General features: G+C 39.0%; 3 protein-coding genes and 1 pseudogene across 3 annotated transcripts; 1 reads left to right on the forward strand and 3 right to left on the reverse strand.

Annotated features, from left to right (window-relative positions):
* Window positions 1-2,097: 2,097 nt before the first annotated feature.
* On the forward strand, window positions 2,098-7,812 carry LOC110171174 (1,25-dihydroxyvitamin D(3) 24-hydroxylase, mitochondrial). Its single transcript, XM_020936863.2, has 12 exons — window positions 2,098-2,540; window positions 2,686-2,876; window positions 2,956-3,049; window positions 3,151-3,244; window positions 3,470-3,561; window positions 3,800-3,911; window positions 4,446-4,591; window positions 5,083-5,249; window positions 6,227-6,305; window positions 6,503-6,700; window positions 7,174-7,285; window positions 7,373-7,812. Exons 1-11 carry the CDS (start codon window positions 2,271-2,273, stop codon window positions 7,282-7,284), a joined length of 1,554 nt encoding a protein of 517 aa, XP_020792522.1. The 5' UTR covers window positions 2,098-2,270; the 3' UTR covers window position 7,285; window positions 7,373-7,812.
* Window positions 7,813-9,084: 1,272 nt separating this feature from the next.
* LOC110171159 (transcription factor HES-5-like) lies at window positions 9,085-9,586 on the reverse strand. The gene is made up of 2 exons (XM_020936847.2): window positions 9,518-9,586; window positions 9,085-9,411 (listed from the first exon to the last, which is right to left on the reverse strand). The coding sequence occupies exons 1-2, from the start codon at window positions 9,578-9,580 to the stop codon at window positions 9,085-9,087; spliced, it is 390 nt and encodes a 129-aa protein (XP_020792506.1). The 5' UTR covers window positions 9,581-9,586.
* Window positions 9,587-13,258: 3,672 nt separating this feature from the next.
* Window positions 13,259-13,760, reverse strand: LOC110171158 (transcription factor HES-5-like). Its single transcript, XM_020936846.2, has 2 exons — window positions 13,692-13,760; window positions 13,259-13,585 (listed from the first exon to the last, which is right to left on the reverse strand). The coding sequence occupies exons 1-2, from the start codon at window positions 13,752-13,754 to the stop codon at window positions 13,259-13,261; spliced, it is 390 nt and encodes a 129-aa protein (XP_020792505.2). The 5' UTR covers window positions 13,755-13,760.
* Window positions 13,761-16,071: 2,311 nt separating this feature from the next.
* On the reverse strand, window positions 16,072-16,582 carry LOC110171157 (transcription factor HES-5-like; annotated as a pseudogene).
* Window positions 16,583-18,809: the final 2,227 nt, after the last annotated feature.

The raw sequence follows: 18,809 nt of genomic DNA on the forward strand, positions 1-18,809 counted from the left end.
TTTATTGTGCTGCTTGCAATGCAGTGCTCCAAATTGGTTGCTACTTTAATAATACTTCAAGACTATTCAAATATAAATACCTCATTCTATTCTGAGCAAACCTAGACCAATAAAAGAAGTCTCTATAATAGTCATCTATGAGTGGTGCAGAGAGTAAAAAAAAAAACGAACAGACAAAAAAAACTGCTTATAACATTCACAGTGGGGTCCTTTAAATGTGTTTTTACTTTGCAGTGCACCTATCCCTGAGTTCTCCTGTCCTTTGTTAACTGTACTCTGAGTGACCCCCATGACCCGGACGTGTAAACAGTGATTTGCACCGGTTGCTCCTACTTCAGACACTAACAGCTTTAAAACTTGTGACACACATCAGCTCACACCTGGGTGCTTGTAAAGGAGCAGTTGTGGCAAGTTATGACCCCTCACACAACATTGGAGTTACCAGATGACATGAGAACCTCACTCATGGCCCCAGCAACTTTTGCTCTTAAGTCTAGAAACTAGGAGAATCCATATCCATACAGCCTCTGTGCAGAGAGTGTGTAAAACAGGAGGTCATTAGGTTCATAGAGGTCTTCTTCTAACAAGCTGTAGCTTCACAGGGACCTTCCCCATCATTTTAATCACAACCCACTTTTGGACCAGTTTCAATAATCTATACACTATTGTTCATCTGTGTGTCAAACTTTATGCTGAATGATATCAAAACTGGCTTGTGGTCAAGAATGTTAATGCTTAATGAAGGCACACAGAATGTGCAGTCAATCGTGTTGCAGCTGACAGGCGGACTGTCATGTACAGTAAGGTTAGGACATGGTGAGAATCTCCTATGGACCAGGCTTTGCTCAGTGAACCCAGTGCAATGCAGTGGCAGTGCTCTCAGTGCATTACTTCACTCTGTCTATGCTGTAAATATTTTCATTTTTGGTGTAAGGGTGGGCTTTGGGGAAGGGGCACCACACATTCTAGGTCAGTGCCGTTATGTGACCACTTACTGATGTGACTGTATGTGCTGCTTACATCCCCACTGTGAGTGTAAGTCTAAAGCGAACTAATCTCCTCTTCTCAGGCCTCCACATTATTTTTCCAGCACGGTGGTCTGTGAGCACACATGAATGTGGGCTTGAACTCAGGGTGCATGCATGACTGTGTTTCTTCGCATGTGCCTGGCTGATGTACAGAATAGCTGCGCTCAGAGCCGAACTCACTGACCTGTCAGTCAATCTGGACAGCAGGCAGCAGTCATGAGGTTTGTGTGGCCCATCCTGCGGTCTTTGCAGGTCAGCTTCTCTCAGTGCACCTAATCACATATCTGTCTCTGCAACGTCCCCAAAGGACCACTTTAAAACACACAAAACAAAATTTGATATACTGCAGATTGTACTTTAATAATGTATTTTAATAAAATAACATTTCTTGACCCTTCTATGATGACAAATAGCTTACATTGTGCATTTTGTCAGTTTTCTGCAGGAAATCAAAAAGAAAGAGGAGGCATGGTTTTCTTTGCGCATATAGAGCATTGAGAGGAAACATGTTTTCATACAATGCACTGTGCCAGTTGACTTTGCCAGCCGTGTCTTCAGTATGGCATGTAGCAGGGGTTTGAAGTCCTCTGTCACAGATGTATTCATCAACAATATTAATTGAGCATTTATCATTCTTTGACAGTTTTACAATGGCACATTTGGAAATGCCGATACTAAGGACGAAAACGTAGATTTTTAAAATAATGAAATAATTTAATTCCTGATAGATTTTTTTGCAGTTTTTAAAGAATGTGAATGTATGACTTGAGTATGAGAAGATGCTCTCCTTACTACATCACTGTCTTAACAAAACAGTTTAAAATGATGTGAGAGATTTGAGTCATCCAACTCAAAGGACACAGCGCAAAACACACAAACAGATCGTCCACTGACTACACTGCACTCACTCAAATATTTGCCCACGGTGGCAGTAGTATTTGCATTGCCAAAGTTTCGCTTTTTTTCGTTGCGGGTCGCGCTGAAACACGGTTCAAGCGAACCGCGTCACCTCAGCGGTGGCTTGTGTGTTTATTTATAATGCTGGCCACTTCCTCTCGGTCTATCTGGGGTCATACGATCCTTTCAACGTGGATCCATAAATGAATGGTGGGCTCGACGGCCACACCATGGCGCACAGAGCCCTGATTGGCTCTCTCTGGCTATATATATTGTGGCAAGGTGTGACACTTCCAAGAAACGACAACCGCTAACACAACAAAGAACATCACAAACCTATCAACGATGCGAGCGCAAATACAGAAGGTTCCCCAGATAGTGGAGCTGCTGAAAAAGAAGTCAGTGGGACTGCAGCATTTTAAGCCCACGTCCTCAGTGTGTGTGCTGGAGGAGAAGGATGCTGTGGAGACAGCGCCGCTCTGCCCTCATGCAGCCTCCAGAGCGCATGCTGCGCACAGCCTGGATGCCATTCCTGGTCCTACCAATTGGCCCCTAGTTGGCAGTCTGGTAGAACTTCTGCGTAAAGGAGGGCTCACTAGGCAACACGAGGCTCTGGTACGGTTTGACTACTCTGGATGCATATTTATTTTAGAGAAAATACACATGTGCTTTTTCTTTAATTACCAGCATCGTAACACTGTTTAATGTTCCTTATTTCTTTATTCTTTTTTTTTTCTTCTTCTTTTTTTTTCCTTTTAAGGTTGATTACCACAAGAAATTTGGTAAGATTTTCCGATTGAAACTGGGCTCCTTTGAGTCAGTGCACATTGGTGCGCCTTGTTTGCTGGAGGCGCTCTATCGGAAGGAGGGCAATTACCCTCAGAGACTGGAGATCAAGCCGTGGAAAGCTTACAGAGACCTAAGAAACGAGGCATACGGACTCCTCATTCTGTAAGTGCGAGCAACATTTGAAGAGCACGTAAAATTAGGAAGAGTTTGGACTGAATTGTAATAACAACCCGTTTGACAGAGAGGGGAAAGACTGGCAAAGAGTGAGGAGCGCGTTCCAGCACAAGCTCATGAAGCCCACAGAGGTGGTGAAACTTGACAACAAAATCAACCAGGTGGGCTACATTTTCAAGCTAAGATAACTATTGCAATTTTAGTCTCTTCGTTTCGGTTAAGCTAAAATGTTGGCTAACGATCTGTTTTGTTCTTGTTAAAGGTGTTGGTGGATTTTGTTGGAAGAATTAAAAATATTAACAAGAATGGAAAAATTGAGGATTTGTACTTCGAGCTGAATAAATGGTCATTTGAAAGTAAGTCATATTTTATTTTGTAGCCTAATTATAAGTTAAGAAGAGGTTACTAACTGGTCCAACCTCAACAGGTTGGACTTATGTCTTAAATATGCTACATGTTTTTTTTAGCAGTGCTTTAAGCACTCTGATTCATTTACTTATCATATCATGTTTATTTAATAAATCCTGCTCTCGAATACATTTTTTTGTTAATTGTACTAACTCAGTTTGTTTTGTTTGTAGCGATTTGCCTGGTTCTGTATGACAAGAGGTTTGGTCTTTTGCAAGAGAAAGTCAACGAGGAAGCTATGAACTTCATCACAGCAGTGAAGACAGTGAGTGCAAACACTTTCCTTTGCACTGACTACAGAGGCTAGTTCAGCAGGTTCACGCAGGGCCGAGGTCAGGTGAACTGAGCTACCCATCAAGCTTTCTGATTGTATTTACTTGGATTTACTGGGGCAAACCAATAACACACAGAGAAGAGATAAGGGGTGACAGGGGTAATGGGTGCAAGGAACAAAAGGGGTCTAGTGATTGAATCTTGTTTCTTATATTGTTTCTTCTCTGTAGATGATGAGCACTTTTGGCATGATGATGGTGACACCAGTGGAGCTTCACAGGAGTCTCAACACTAAAACATGGCAGGATCACACAGCAGCTTGGGACCGCATTTTCAGCACCGGTAAGCATGGATACAGTTTTTTCCACTTATTTCCAGTAAGAGGTAGAAGTTGTTCATCCTTGTTAGTCATCAGTCGGGTGAACATAAAGTTCTGTAGTAAAACAGATGTGGGAGATGTGTGCCAAATATTTGGACTATCTGGAGCCATAAGAAACCATATGCTTCTTCACAGTTTCCTCAAACACACATAGGCCTACATTAAGCTATGGAATGTATACAACATTTTACATAGAAAACAAATCTTGGCACATAGAGGTAAAATCATTTAAAATTGACCAAAGCTCCTCCTACTGGTTGAAAATGATAAAGTAGGCTTTTTCAAGGTTGCTCTCACAGAATATTGGACCGGTAGAATCAGGAAGGGCATCTGTAGTAAAAACACCTGCCTTATACACTTGCTAATGATTTGCTGTGGATTCCTCATTAAGGATAACACTTTTATGTTAATCAGAACATTGTGATATGTATTAAATACTTGATGCCTTCCATAACCGACCTTAAACTGTGTCTTGACTTTATTGCTTTTCTCCTCAGCCAAAGTCTACATCGACAAGAAAATGAAGAGGAACACAAACCGAGCACCTGATGACTTAATTGGTGACATCTTACATCACAGCTGTCTTTCCAAAAAGGAGCTGTATGCTGCCATCACTGAGCTCCAGATCGGAGGAGTAGAGACGGTTAGTAGCATTCATAAACTACTGCATATAACACATTTTCACACTTAATAATTAACCTTATTCACCTTACTTAGCCATAATAAGGCATGAAGAAAGACTTGTTTTATTAAAATGATTCAGACTTACTTAATTAATTAACACTAACTCCTAATCTTAATTAAGTAAACTAGTTACTTAACTGGAAACATTCTAATGGTTTGTTCATTATGAATCAAGTATTTCTCATGTAGTTATCAGCCAGTGCACCAAAACTTAAGTCTATTTCCTTTTAGGTCAAAAAGGTGTATGTATATAAACAGGTGCTGTTGTTACAGTCCCTTGAAAATGAATGTGGTGCAAGTGTAACTGAGCTCCTTTTAGGACCCCTCAGTGGAATGCACTCTGAGTAACTGCTTTACTAAGTGACATCTCTCTCTGCTTCATTTCCTCCTTGGCTTCCCCGTTGGCTTCCACGGCACCGTTCTTGAACTCGTCGTGTTTACGTTTCTCAGACCGCCAACAGTATGCTGTGGGCTATTTTCAACCTGTCACGTAACCCTGGCGCCCAGAGAAAGCTGCTGGAGGAGATCCGAGCTGTGGTGCCCCCAGACCAAGACCCATGTGGAGAGCACATCAAAAGCATGCCCTACCTCAAGGCCTGTCTCAAGGAGTCCATGAGGTACAGTAGAGCACTCACACTTCCACATTCCAGAAATCAGGAAGCTGAAAGGGTGATGTCACACAGGGGAAAACATTTTATTATCCAGTCACAGGGGGCAATAGCTTAGTCAAACGAATTAGGCAAGCCAAGGCCTGCTAAGAAGTGAATCATTTTCAACCCCCGAAAAAAAAAAAGGCAAACAAAAGGTTAGAGGCAGCCATATTTCTAATCTGTTCTAATAATTTTGCTCTCATGGGTCTGAATTAAAGACTGTTCCTGAAAAGACACATAAAAGGCATTACTCTCAAACATCTGCAGCTTGAGGAACTCCAAAAAAATAGGACCCCTTTTGATCATTCATGTTTCATGTTTGGTGACATTTTCACATTGGTTTATTTGATCAGATTAAACTAAAGGCATATATTTTCTCACAATCACTGAGAGCAAAGTGTTTCTGTTTACTGATAGTAATTACATGATAAAGGTGCAGGTCTCAGAATGCATAAAAGAACAATTAAGCTACATCCTAGTAAAATGTAAGTGACTATATGTATCTATAAAAATATCCACACAGAGTACAGTAAAATCTGATTACTGTAAATGGTCAGCAGTTTTACATCAATCTCAGACTGTGGTTTATCCACTATCTCATCGACATATGACTATCTCCAAAAATGTGCTCTTTCAGAGTAAAAGTAGCATGACCACTTATGGCTTAAAATGGCCCCACCTGGTCACGTTCACGTTCTTGTCCTCATTTGCTTTTTGATCTTGTGCAGTCACAAGTTGCCTGACATGTTATTTAAAGCTAATACTTTAACCATATCACCAAGGGAATGTATATGACCTGTGACTGGAGATTATATCACCTCATATGGCCTTGTGAAAAACATGTTTAGCTCCCCTTCTGCTTAACTACTTATACATGTATGTGGCATGCTACACTATTGCTCTACAGAGGCCATATATCCATGTGCTTTTGTGAATTCTTACAGGTTGTCGCCATCAGTCCCATTCACAAGCAGGACTCTGGACAAAGACACTGTGTTGGGAGATTATGCCATTCCCAAAGGAGTAAGTGGCTTGTGGCTTAGTTTTATACATACTTATAATTATTCATTTGACTAAGGGATGGGAATTACAAAACTATTGCATGCATTACAAAATAAATCACTAACAACAGTGGACTTTCAACTTGTAATACGATTTAAAGTGTACATTTTAATTTACCATTTGTGCTACTTTTTAATTATCCCTTTGTCCATTCACAGACAGTTTTAATGATTAACAGTCATGCACTGGGCTCCAATGAAGCGTACTTTGATGATACCAAACAGTTCAAGCCTGAGCGATGGCTGCGGGAGACTAGCACCATCAACCCTTTTGCCTATGTGCCCTTTGGCATTGGAAAGAGGATGTGTATTGGACGAAGACTAGCCGAACTACAGCTGCAGCTAGCAATGTGTTGGGTAAGAAATAGCAGACCACATTGGTTAGAATGGCAGTGCCTTTAATCAAACTAGATATTTTTACGAATGTGCAAAATACAACATATACTTGATGAACTGTCAATATTCACAAATATGTGTTTGGAAGAAAACACACCTTGCTCACACCTAGCTTTATTAGTCTTTCCTTATTTGGTTACAAAACAAAACCCACAAAACAGTACAAAACACATGAATAAGAATTACAAATATTAGCCTGTAAAAATGCTCTTCTAGTTCATCATAACTGAAACAAGGTTAATGTCATGTGTCAATTTGAAAGTCTTGTACAAGTACAAACAAAATTACTTTCAGATTAAGCAAATTGAATTTAACTTGGAATAAAAATAGCTACTATTAGCCTTGCATAACTCAAAGCTATATATATATATTCTAAAGTGTGGTCACTTGATGTGGTTGAGTGGACTCACATACCCACTGCTTTCTTTCTATAGCTGGTACGAGACTTCGAGATTGTGGCAACTGATAATGAGCCCCTGGATGTGATCCACTCTGGACTTTTAGTTCCCAACAGAGAGCTGCCTGTTGCCTTTATCAGGAGATGAGGTATTGTGAACTGTATATTTAGAAGTAAGATGTAAATCCTGCAACCAGAAAGTAAAACTATTACTTACACATTGTCTGTTCCACCAGGCTGAATCTTGCTGACATGAAGACAACATCACTGTTGCTGATGGTCATGTGACTCCTCACTTTGCTGCTCTGTAAATAGAAAAAACAAAACAACAAAACAAACAAACAAACAAACAAAAAAAAAAAACACACACAAATGATTTTAGTTTTTACCACAGATACCTCAGTCCTATTTAAGACTACTTTGTAGACTACATTCTATGATTTGTTATGGCTGACCAAAAAGTGAATGTTGCACCTAGGCAGCTTTCCCCAAATCTTATGTAAACACATCACCTCACTAATATGTACATAAATAACCATTGTTGAGTGTACTGTATATATTGTAGTTTATTTTTCACTGTGTGTATATACATGGTACTCTGTATTATAGTACATTGTTTTACATAGAAGCTATTTTATTCAAATGATTTACAGCATGAATAAATGTATTAACTATATTCTGTGATGGTTTCATTCCAAGAATGAGAATTACCATTCTGGTATTAAGGGGATTAAAAGGTTTACAACTAGACTGTAAAAGGTAATTAAACAGTGACTTATATAGCTGAGAAACAACAGCTTAGTCATTGCATATGTACATATATCTCCAAAAGCTGATTTTACTGTATTAAACACATTAGAATAAGGTCCTCTCTACTGCAAATGCAAACTTTCTGAAGTTACTTTAAAGCATTATGAATATAAGTATCCTAAAGCATTCCCACTGTCCTGTCTATATGAAATGATTTTGAATTAAAATGCAATCTTTTTTTTCTTTTAGAATAAAAACACAACAAATAAGACACTACAAATCACTTTCCATTGCAGATATGTATAATACTTCACTACTAATTTTTTATCTGTCCAACACTTCCCCCTTGTGGTCTATTATAAAATCCAGGTTGTATTGGTTGTAATGTTTTTCTTTTTTTTATTATTATTTTTTTTTTTATTAAATAACTAAAACAGGAAAAGCCTCAACATGAGATACGGGAAACAATAAAAATCTCAGACGTGAGTCCAAGACACAGAGTAGCACACAGAACGAGTGGAGGAACATTAGTCTTTACAAAAGACATCACACTGAGCAGTTCAACACAAACAGGCTCATGTAAATAATAATATGATCATGACATTATGATCATACACATAGTAATAGAATCATATATGAATACGAATAACAACGGATCATCAAACTGATCCATGTCCATCACATGAGGACAGTGTAACTCAACATGAGAAAGAATAATCCACAAACAGGATCAATAAAGTTTCAGGTAAATGTCACAGAACACACTGTTCCATAGATTCTCCAGTTCCTCAGGAGATGAAAATAATGAAATATCCACAAAAAGGATGAGCCCAAGTCAGATCAACATGATCTGGAATAGAGCTTCTCTGAATGAGAAGGACAGGAGATGAAAATAACACTATAACACATTTTTACAAAAAACATGAAATACAAAAGTAGCCATTAAAAGGGCCAAAAAGGGGTGTTCAATAACAATGACCAACATGGTCTGCTCAGTCAGTCTGTAGACTACTTATTTCCATTAGAAACACAACAGTCCAAACACTAAACATTTTTCTATTAGAAAACATTCTTAAAGACACCTCAAAAGTAAGTCCAAGAGGACTGAAAATAATATCTTCTGTTAAACTGCAGAAGAAAATGGAAGAAAATGGATGGATAAAATGCAGAAAACAGAATAGCACGCTGTCTGGAGATTCTACCATGGCCTCCAGGGAGCACTGTTCTCTGGTCTCTTGTCTTTGCTGGTGCTGCTTTGTAGACAGAAGAGCGCCTCCCTGTGGTTGTGAAGCTCAGTGCAGTGGCTCTGCTGAGAGTTCTTCATGAGGCTCTGGGACAGGAAGTGTGTTTTGTTCTGCTGCTGCAGACGTGTGAGCACAGTGACGGTCATCTCCAGGACGTCTGCTTTCTCCAGCTTGGAGTCTGGCTGCTGTTGGAGGAACTCTGCACACAGGAGAGACTTGAGCTGCTCAATGCTGCTGTTGATCCTCTCTCTGCGCAGCTTCTCCACCACAGGCTTTCTCAGCTGCAACAACAAGACACAAAATGAGTTCATTTGTTCCTCAGAAATGACTGACTCAAACTGTACAGGCCTCATAAAAGGCTGAGTAGAAGAATGAAACTGTGTTTACCTTGTGAGAGAGGCTGAGGTGGTCCTGAGAGAGGCCTGTTGCTGCAGTGATTGTAGGAGCCATGTGTGGATGTGAGCTGTAGAGCTCTGTGGAGAGAGTCTGCTGTGTGCTCCTTCAGCTTCATATTTATAGAGCCACATCTCCATATGAATGTGTGAGTCTAGGACTGGGACTAGTTTCTCACACTCTCAGCCAATCAGAGCACAGACAGCAGAGAAAGCAATAGTTAGCCAGGGCCATATGCTCAGTGGTCATTAAAGAGGAGGACAATGTCTTTGTCCCAAGGGACGAGGAGGAGCACACGGAGCTCTGTGTGGATCTGGGAAAGTGGTGACCCATTGAAACTCTGCTCCTGAGCACGATCAGTGATCAATGAGTGTACACACGCTGCTCTATCTCCACACTTCTGCCTGCACGTGGGCTACTGTACAGATCTTTACTACTCCTCATTATAACACACAAGAAATGCCTGAATATAGTAGCAGCACTATGTACAGATTTACTTAAATATATTTGTTTCCTTGATGTGAGTCTGGGCCTACTAGGGTGGCTCAAGGTGCTGCAAGTTGGCCTGCAAAGGTTGTTTACACATAAATAGGAATAAGAAAAATCCAAAGTTTCACAGGTCGTCATCTAGACAGTGTTTTTGAAGTCAACATGTTTTGGCTCATATCCAAAAGTTCAAAAACAGAATTCATATGACTACTTCTGAAACCTTTTCTACCTTGGACGACTCTTAGACTTAGACAAACTTTACTGATCTACAAAGAAAATTATTTGTGTACAGTAGCAGACTGATCACAATATGATAAAATAACAAAGAACTTTTTTTTTTAAAAAATGGAATAATAAAAGAAAAAATAAACTCCTAGATGAATCAGATGTTACACTCTCACAATTAAAGGCATAGTTTTTGAGAATGTTACTTTGAAGTTGCAAGCCTTTTTCTATTGAAAATGGACTTAAATACTGTGTTTTAAATACAGCATTATGTTTCCATTATTATAATTACAGAATTTTTCTGCATGTATCCAGTGTCAGTGAGGCAGATGTGTGCTGGGCTGAGGAGCACTCATCTCTCTCTTTCCCACACTTACTCTGTTAATGGAGCTCACAAAAGAACCACAGGCCTCAGTCACTAACCATCTGGACACATGCCAGCATGGAAATCTGAGGATGTCTGAATCTTTCACAAATGAGGTTCTAACTATTTACACAAGCAGGTAGTGGCCCATTCCTCAAAAAGTTACATACATAGTGAGTCTTTAAGTCTACGTTAAAGGGCCCACATTATGCTATTATCTTATCTATGTTATAATGTTGCTTCATCACAAACATACTTGGAATTGTGTTTTGTTTAACACACAATCCCTGCATATTTAGACTGAGTTCTTCTCTCAAATGGGAAACACAGGAAGGGCTCCACTGTGTTTTTAAACTACATACATCTTCACTAGAATGTGAATAAAAGAGAATTAAGGATTGCACTATTGTTTTGTGTAAGTAATTATGAATACTTGTAAAATTGTGATTTTTTTTTTTTTCATAGTAATGGTTATATCATGACATCCTTATCACTGATGTTTTTGAATGGTACAGTTGGCTTCGTCCTAAAGTACTGTTCAAAGTTCTGCTGACCAGCAAGAGGAGCAGTCAAGAGCATCTTCCATTACTTAATAAAGTTCTACAACAAAATAAACGTATCTATTGTTGATGTCTGTTCAAAATTCCTCTAATTTCCATGTTTGGTTTCTTGCCATTCAGAAGGCTGGATACAGACATGTGGGTGTTGAGGCTGCTTCTTGCTGTGTGCTTATAATTTGTTAACATTTAATTAGTTTAGGTCATAAAAAACATAATATAGGCTACTGGGTGTACTGTTAATAACCATACCAGCAATAATGGACTTGGTTTGTACTGGAATGGGTGACTGCTACAAATACCAGGAGCTGTAGTGGAGCAGCAGTGGATTTAGTGTGTACTGTTTTTGTGTCCTTAGGCAAGAAACTTCACCCACCCTACCTCCAGAGTTGGTGTACAACGGTGTATGAATGAGAGAGTGTTTATGAGAGGAAATTAGCTCACTGTTACAGTCTGGCATCTTCTCTTCATTAACATCCACTGTCCTGACCAAATGAACAAATAATATACATTTCTGTAAAGTAGTTTTATTGGAGATAACTAGGTATGTAGACTATATGCAATGTATGCTGGGACATTTCATCCAAGCACTACACTGATCAGAATGTGAATAAGGACACTTGAATGGATTTGAGGAGCTTTAATGCTCTTTCTTGTATCTTTCTGTCTGGTAATCTATCCTTTCAACTGGTTATCTATAAGAACATTTAAATTGTATTACCTCCTGAAATTACACACACATATAAATCAGTCTATGAATAACTGTTAAAAGAGTTACATCAACAATCACACAGAATAAGTAATTAAATCAAGTTAATCAAGTTAATTAGCGTCAAAACATTAAATAACAATTGAAAAAACAATTAGATCAATATTTACAACCCCACCTCTGTCCCTCATGCAGACCTAGATTTGTTAAAGGTAATGATCTGAAGATACAGCAAACAGTACAGCAGTAACACCATTACCATGGTGCTCCTAAGGACCCCTGAACAAATAAAGTTACTGAACTATCAGTTATACTAGGGAATTTACAACAAATTTATTTTAATTATTTATTTTTAACATTTAAACTGTGGATACTTAATTTCAACTTTAAATTTTCTGGTCTTGTACTGATATTGCTGTGTATAGTCCTGTTAGGCTCAATGAGTGAGTTTTTTTCTGTCCTTACACTTAGACTCAACAACCACATCAGTCTGAGTGAGTGTCACATAATATGAATAAATCCAGAGGAGAGGGAACCTAGATCCAAAGTTGCTTCATCTTTTCCTTGTATGTGAAAAATTATGCACTCTTACAGTGTGTTAATCTTAAATATTTATTTATTCCGCTATGAATAAAGCCTCAACATGAGATACAGGAAACAATAAAAATCTCAGACGTGAGTCCAAGACACAGAGTAGCACACAGAACGAGTGGAGGAACATTAGTCTTTACAAAAGACATCACACTGAGCAGTTCAACACAAACAGGCTCATGTAAATAATAATATGATCATGACATTATGATCATACACATAGTAATAGAATCATATATGAATACGAATAACAACGGATCATCAAACTGATCCATGTCCATCACATGAGGACAGTGTAACTCAACATGAGAAAGAATAATCCACAAACAGGATCAATAAAGTTTCAGGTAAATGTCACAGAACACACTGTTCCATAGATTCTCCAGTTCCTCAGGAGATGAAAATAATGAAATATCCACAAAAAGGATGAGCCCAAGTCAGATCAACATGATCTGGAATAGAGCTTCTCTGAATGAGAAGGACAGGAGATGAAAATAACACTATAACACATTTTTACAAAAAACATGAAATACAAAAGTAGCCATTAAAAGGGCCAAAAAGGGGTGTTCAATAACAATGACCAACATGGTCTGCTCAGTCAGTCTGTAGACTACTTATTTCCATTAGAAACACAACAGTCCAAACACTAAACATTTTTCTATTAGAAAACATTCTTAAAGACACCTCAAAAGTTAGTCCAAGAGGACTGAAAATAATATCTTCTGTTAAACTGCAGAAGAAAATGGAAGAAAATGGATGGATAAAATGCAGAAAACAGAATAGCACGCTGTCTGGAGATTCTACCATGGCCTCCAGGGAGCACTGTTCTCTGGTCTCTTGTCTTTGCTGGTGCTGCTTTGTAGACAGAAGAGCGCCTCCCTGTGGTTGTGAAGCTCAGTGCAGTGGCTCTGCTGAGAGTTCTTCATGAGGCTCTGGGACAGGAAGTGTGTCTTGTTCTGCTGCTGCAGACGTGTGAGCACAGTGACGGTCATCTCCAGGACGTCTGCTTTCTCCAGCTTGGAGTCCGGCTGCTGTTGGAAGAACTCTGCACACAGGAGAGACTTGAGCTGCTCAATGCTGCTGTTGATCCTCTCTCTGCGCAGCTTCTCCACCACAGGCTTTCTCAGCTGCAACAACAAGACACAAAATGAGTTAATTTGTTCTACAGAAATGACTGACTCAAACTGTACAGGCCTCATAAAAGGCTGAGTAGAAGAATGAAACTGTGTTTACCTTGTGAGAGAGGCTGAGGTGGTCCTGAGAGAGGCCTGTTGCTGCAGTGATTGTAGGAGCCATGTGTGGATGTGAGCTGTAGAGCTCTGTGGAGAGAGTCTGCTGTGTGCTCCTTCAGCTTCATATTTATAGAGCCACATCTCCATATGAATGTGTGAGTCTAGGACTGGGACTAGTTTCTCACACTCTCAGCCAATCAGAGCACAGACAGCAGAGAAAGCAATAGTTAGCCTGGGCCACATGCTCAGTGGTCATTAAAGAGGAGGACAATGTCTTTGTCCCAAGGGACGAGGAGGAGCACACGGAGCTCTGTGTGGATCTGGGAAAGTGGTGACCCATTGAAACTCTGCTCCTGAGCACGATCAGTGATCAATGAGTGTACACACGCTGCTCTATCTCCACACTTCTGCCCACACACTTATGGTACATTTGAAGCTTCATCATGTCTGGATGATACTGTGCAATCTTAATAACTTAACTTAACTTTCATTGGATCTACATGATGAGTTTTTAAATTCCTCATTACTCATGGTCCTTGCTTCTATTATGGATGTGAGAACATGATGATGATTTCAATATTTAAGTTGTTTTTAATTGGATTAAATTTGTTTATATACTATATTATATTATAAAGTACATTCCAGTTTCAGTAAGTATTATAGATTCAATAAATTGTTTGGAATTTAAAAAATGTATTTTTAATAGTTATTGTACATGTATCCAATGTCAGTGAGGCAGATGTGTGCTGGGCTGAGGAGCACTCATCTCTCTCTTTCCCACACTTACTCTGAATGGAGCTCACAAAAGAACCACAGGCCCAGTCACTAACCATCTGGACACACAAGTATACATGTCTTTACTGCCAGTGATTACAGATAAGATACAAGTCAAGACACAAGTCTTTTTTCTAATCTATATACAAAAGTAAAGGCAAAACAAAGTGCAATGTGAGAGTAATGTACATTTTTGAACTTACTGTATTGGATTTGATGACTTAGTTTGTGGCCACTGAATTTTGGTGCTTGCCAAATCCCCTGACTCATCATTAATGCAAATCAAATACAAGTGGTATTAGTTAATGGCACACTTTGTGCCCCTAGCCCACAGAAAGCCCTCATATATAGAGATTGAATGTTCTCCTCATGTATCACATGAGAGAAAGGCAAAGAGGATGCTCCCATGAGATCTTCATGTCATATGAATGGTGAATGTAAAGATTCTGTAATGCTAGGGTACTTTTTAGACAATAGCATCTCATTTGAGACATGTAATTGTAACATTTTGGTTCATATCTAGGAAGTATTCAAATTAGAATTTTATACAAGAATAATAATTTTTAAAAAGTAATTCATTACTTGATTCTTGGCCAATCATACTAATAATGTTTCAGTTTCTAATCCGAGTGTGCAACCAACTAAATTGATAAAGCATTTATTAAGCTGGATATTAGAGACATTTTATTTGAAGTTGTCTGTTAAAATTACAGGATTTGGGGTGTATTGACTTATAAATACACAGATGTCAAAAGTTCTTTGCATCTTTTTTATCTTGTATTGCCTAGCACACTTCAACTTTTACATAGTTACAGCTTGCAACAGCCATTTATAGGACACAAGAATCATTCTGCCTGAGGCAGCTACGGCTACAGTAGCTTATCATCATGGGGTATGGACTGAGCGCATAATAACAGATATTGTAAATTGATTTTGAGTGTCTGGAAAAGTGCTACATAACTCTAATGCATTATTAATATAAAATATGAAATTTAAACTTTTGAATTTCCTGACATGTTAAGCTCATACAGACAAAAAAGTGTTTTGTTAATTGTTTTTTTTATTGAAATGACACAAGTCATTTGAATAAAGCTCCCACTGGAGCAAACATTGTGATGGCACATCACAAGAAACTCAGGACCTGAGCCCAAGACATTGTTCTCAAAATGAGTGAAGGAATAACTGTCTTTACAAAAGACAATGTAATTTAAAAATATTATTTTAAACAAATCAATGAATGTGGTCACATGGTGACACGGGTCCAAAAGCATCATATATAATATACATGACCATTGAACTGATCGTAAACATGCCTATTAGACACATTATCCTCACAGAGGTAAAAAAAAAAAAAGAAAGAAAATGATCAAAAATGATCAGATACAATGAGCTTACAGCATTAAATAATACACAACATCTGTGCACACAAAATGTACTCTTCTTATTCAGAATCAACATGCATTCAACATCTTACTTCTCAGATAGAGAAAGTCCAATTTCACCAGAACCTGGTGTTTGAAATTCTTTGGAATTGGAGTCCAGTTTTTGACCAATGTGGTCACTTGAATTGGACTTCTGTGGCAGTGGTTTCAAATCAATAGCAAATTCTACCATGGCCTCCAAGGGAGCACTGTTATCTGGCCTCATGTCTTTGCTGGTGCTGCTTTGTAGACAGAAGAGCGCCTCCCTGTGGTTGTGCAGCTCAGTGCAGTGGCTCTGCTGAGAGCTCTTCATGAGGCTCTGGGACAGGAAGTGTGTCTTGTTCTGCTGCTGCAGACGTGTGAGCACAGTGACGGTCATCTCCAGGACGTCTGCTTTCTCCAGCTTGGAGTCCGGCTGCTGTTGGAGGAACTCTGCACACAGGAGAGACTTGAGCTGCTCAATGCTGCTGTTGATCCTCTCTCTGCGCAGCTTCTCCACCACAGGTTTTCTCATCTGCAACAACAAGACACACATGAGTTTATTTGTTCTACAGAAATGACTGACTCAAACTGTACAGGCCTCATAAAAGGCTGAGTAGAAGAATGAAACTGTGTTTACCTTGTGAGAGAGGCTGAGGTGGTCCTGAGAGAGGCCTGTTGCTGCAGTGATTGTAGGAGCCATGTGTGGATGTGAGCTGTAGAGCTCTGTGGAGAGAGTCTGCTGTGTGCTCCTTCAGCTTCATATTTATAGAGCCACATCTCCATATGAATGTGTGGGTCTAGGACTGGGACTAGTTTCTCACACTCTCAGCCAATCAGAGCACAGACAGGGACAAAAAGGTATGTGGAGCGTGGTGAATGCTCTTGTTGCCTCTGGGGACAATAGTGAGATGTCAGGGGGAACAGGTGGAGACTGGCCTCTGATGGAGAGATAGACACTGAGACTGAGTGCAGCTCTGGGAAAGTGGTGACCCTAAAAATCAGAACTGCTGCTGTACCACCACAGGATCAAGTGATCAAGATTAACCTCAAAGCACGCTTTAAAAGCACAAATAAGAAGCTTTTGGTTAATCTTAATGTAAGGGTTTATGAAGTATAAAAACATCACATATTTGCAGTGCTATATTGTATGTTAATAAATGTAACTATAAAAAATGCTGAAGAAATTAGATTGTTATGTAATTTTTTTGTGCATTTGATATTTTATCTCAGTTGCCCAGTAAAGTAGGACTAAACATTCACTAACTGATGTATAATATTTATTCAGATGATTTCACATTCCATATAGCTCAGTTTTCCTTCTAAAGCAGTGGAGCATACTTGGTGGTGACATCAGACCTTTCAGGCCTCTCCAGAAGTGTGCCGTTGTCCCCAGGGAACGAGCGGTGGGTGGTAGGTGCTAATCACACACCAATGTGACTGAGTGCTCCACTGCTTTCCCACACTCGGCTTATTGACAGAGCACACACTTCACAATAGCCACGTGCCTTGTTTAATGGTAAACCCCCTCCCTAACAAACACACACACACATGTGCACATATGCACACACTGCAGAAGCCTGTGGGCACCTCAGTTTCACTCATTCATCTCTTTGCTTTTCTCAGGATTTGGCCTGAGCTTGTCCAGAAGTGAAAATGTAATTCAAATGTCCCCCTTAAGTGAAAGTGAAAGTGCAATCAGAAATTAGATATGTGTGTTTGGTGGTCAAATAGTAATATAGAATAGATTTAATTCTCAAAGCAATTCAATTAAAGTGTACTTAAAACATTTTTTTTTAATTATACATAAGAAAAACTAAAATTTACAAAAAAACAAACAAACAAACAAACAAAAACAAACAAACAAACAAACAAAAATACAATAAATTGTACATTTTGTAGAGAAACCTAGAGTGTGCATATTAGGAGATGACTGGGACGGGACCCTCCCTCCTACATATGTAATTAATGAGGGTGATCTGATATTGTCCCTGTGAGCCTGTGTGAGTGTGCTTTGTGCTGTTTCCCACACTCTGCTCGGGGGCTGCTTATGAGGGGTGTGTGGACCTTTACACATCACATTAGTTACAGCCTGTGAGCAGCATCATAAAGAACAGGAAGCACAGACCCCTGATAGAGCCACACACACCACACACCACATGGATACTGTTCAATTCAAAAGAAAGAACGTGAGGTCAGGTGCACACAGTTGTCTGATACCCTATTATAAAGTAAATTATATTTGGGTTCATATGTTTAAATGTACTTGAATCAAAATGTCCTTATTAGTGGAAAGATAATTTAAAGAGAACTGAACATATTCCAAAGATTCACTGTGTAATTATGATCCTGAAAGAACCGCTGTCTTGTTATGACTTAAATGTCTGATATTTCCAAATATGATAAAAAGCTGCTAAATATAAACCTCTAGAGACAACTATCTATACTGGTAAAATCATGATAAAGACACTGCACATAGAAACTGAGAAGCCAAATCATTTATTATGATTACTATTCAGGATCCAGAGATCAACCTGAGGTCATACAATATGTGATGATACATCACAACACAGTTTAGACATGTGTCTAAATTACATGGGACTCAAAGAGTTAAGGAGGAAACATTACATGGCAAATGTAACAGTTTAAAATAAACTAATATCTGCATTAAGGTAATGCACAGTCATAATTACAAATCTCATAATAGATTTAGATGAAATTACTGATCTTTAAACAGACCATTTCATGATTAGTTGGAACCTCACAGAGGAACATCCATAGCACTTAGTGCTTATACAGTTACAGTCACAGAGGTGACAATAAACAGGGATCTTTGATAAGATCAGACATTCAAATAAAAGCAAAAGGAATCACACATAAAAACTCTCCTGTGGGTCCCCACAACATACCAATAATGTTTCATAAAAACAAACAAACACTGTTTT

This window comes from Boleophthalmus pectinirostris, unplaced genomic scaffold (assembly GCF_026225935.1).
Source record: "Boleophthalmus pectinirostris isolate CB_2022bp ecotype Guang Dong unplaced genomic scaffold, ASM2622593v1 HiC_scaffold_3, whole genome shotgun sequence".
In the NCBI taxonomy this organism is placed as follows: domain Eukaryota; kingdom Metazoa; phylum Chordata; class Actinopteri; order Gobiiformes; family Gobiidae; genus Boleophthalmus; species Boleophthalmus pectinirostris.

What these genes read in the sequence shown, in the direction of transcription:
- LOC110171174 (XM_020936863.2), top strand. Translation starts at nt 2,271, where the DNA reads ATGCGAGCGCAAATACAGAAGGTTCCCCAGATAGTGGAGCTGCTGAAA. An exon ending in CTAGGCAACACGAGGCTCTG is followed by an intron (nt 2,541 to 2,685) that starts GTACGGTTTGAC and finishes TTTCCTTTTAAG; the next exon opens with GTTGATTACCACAAGAAATT. An exon ending in AGATCGGAGGAGTAGAGACG is followed by an intron (nt 4,592 to 5,082) that starts GTTAGTAGCATT and finishes TACGTTTCTCAG; the next exon opens with ACCGCCAACAGTATGCTGTG.
- LOC110171159 (XM_020936847.2), bottom strand. Translation starts at nt 9,580, where the DNA reads ATGGCTCCTACAATCACTGCAGCAACAGGCCTCTCTCAGGACCACCTC. An exon ending in ACCTCAGCCTCTCTCACAAG is followed by an intron (nt 9,412 to 9,517) that starts GTAAACACAGTT and finishes TTGTTGTTGCAG; the next exon opens with CTGAGAAAGCCTGTGGTGGA.
- LOC110171158 (XM_020936846.2), bottom strand. Translation starts at nt 13,754, where the DNA reads ATGGCTCCTACAATCACTGCAGCAACAGGCCTCTCTCAGGACCACCTC. An exon ending in ACCTCAGCCTCTCTCACAAG is followed by an intron (nt 13,586 to 13,691) that starts GTAAACACAGTT and finishes TTGTTGTTGCAG; the next exon opens with CTGAGAAAGCCTGTGGTGGA.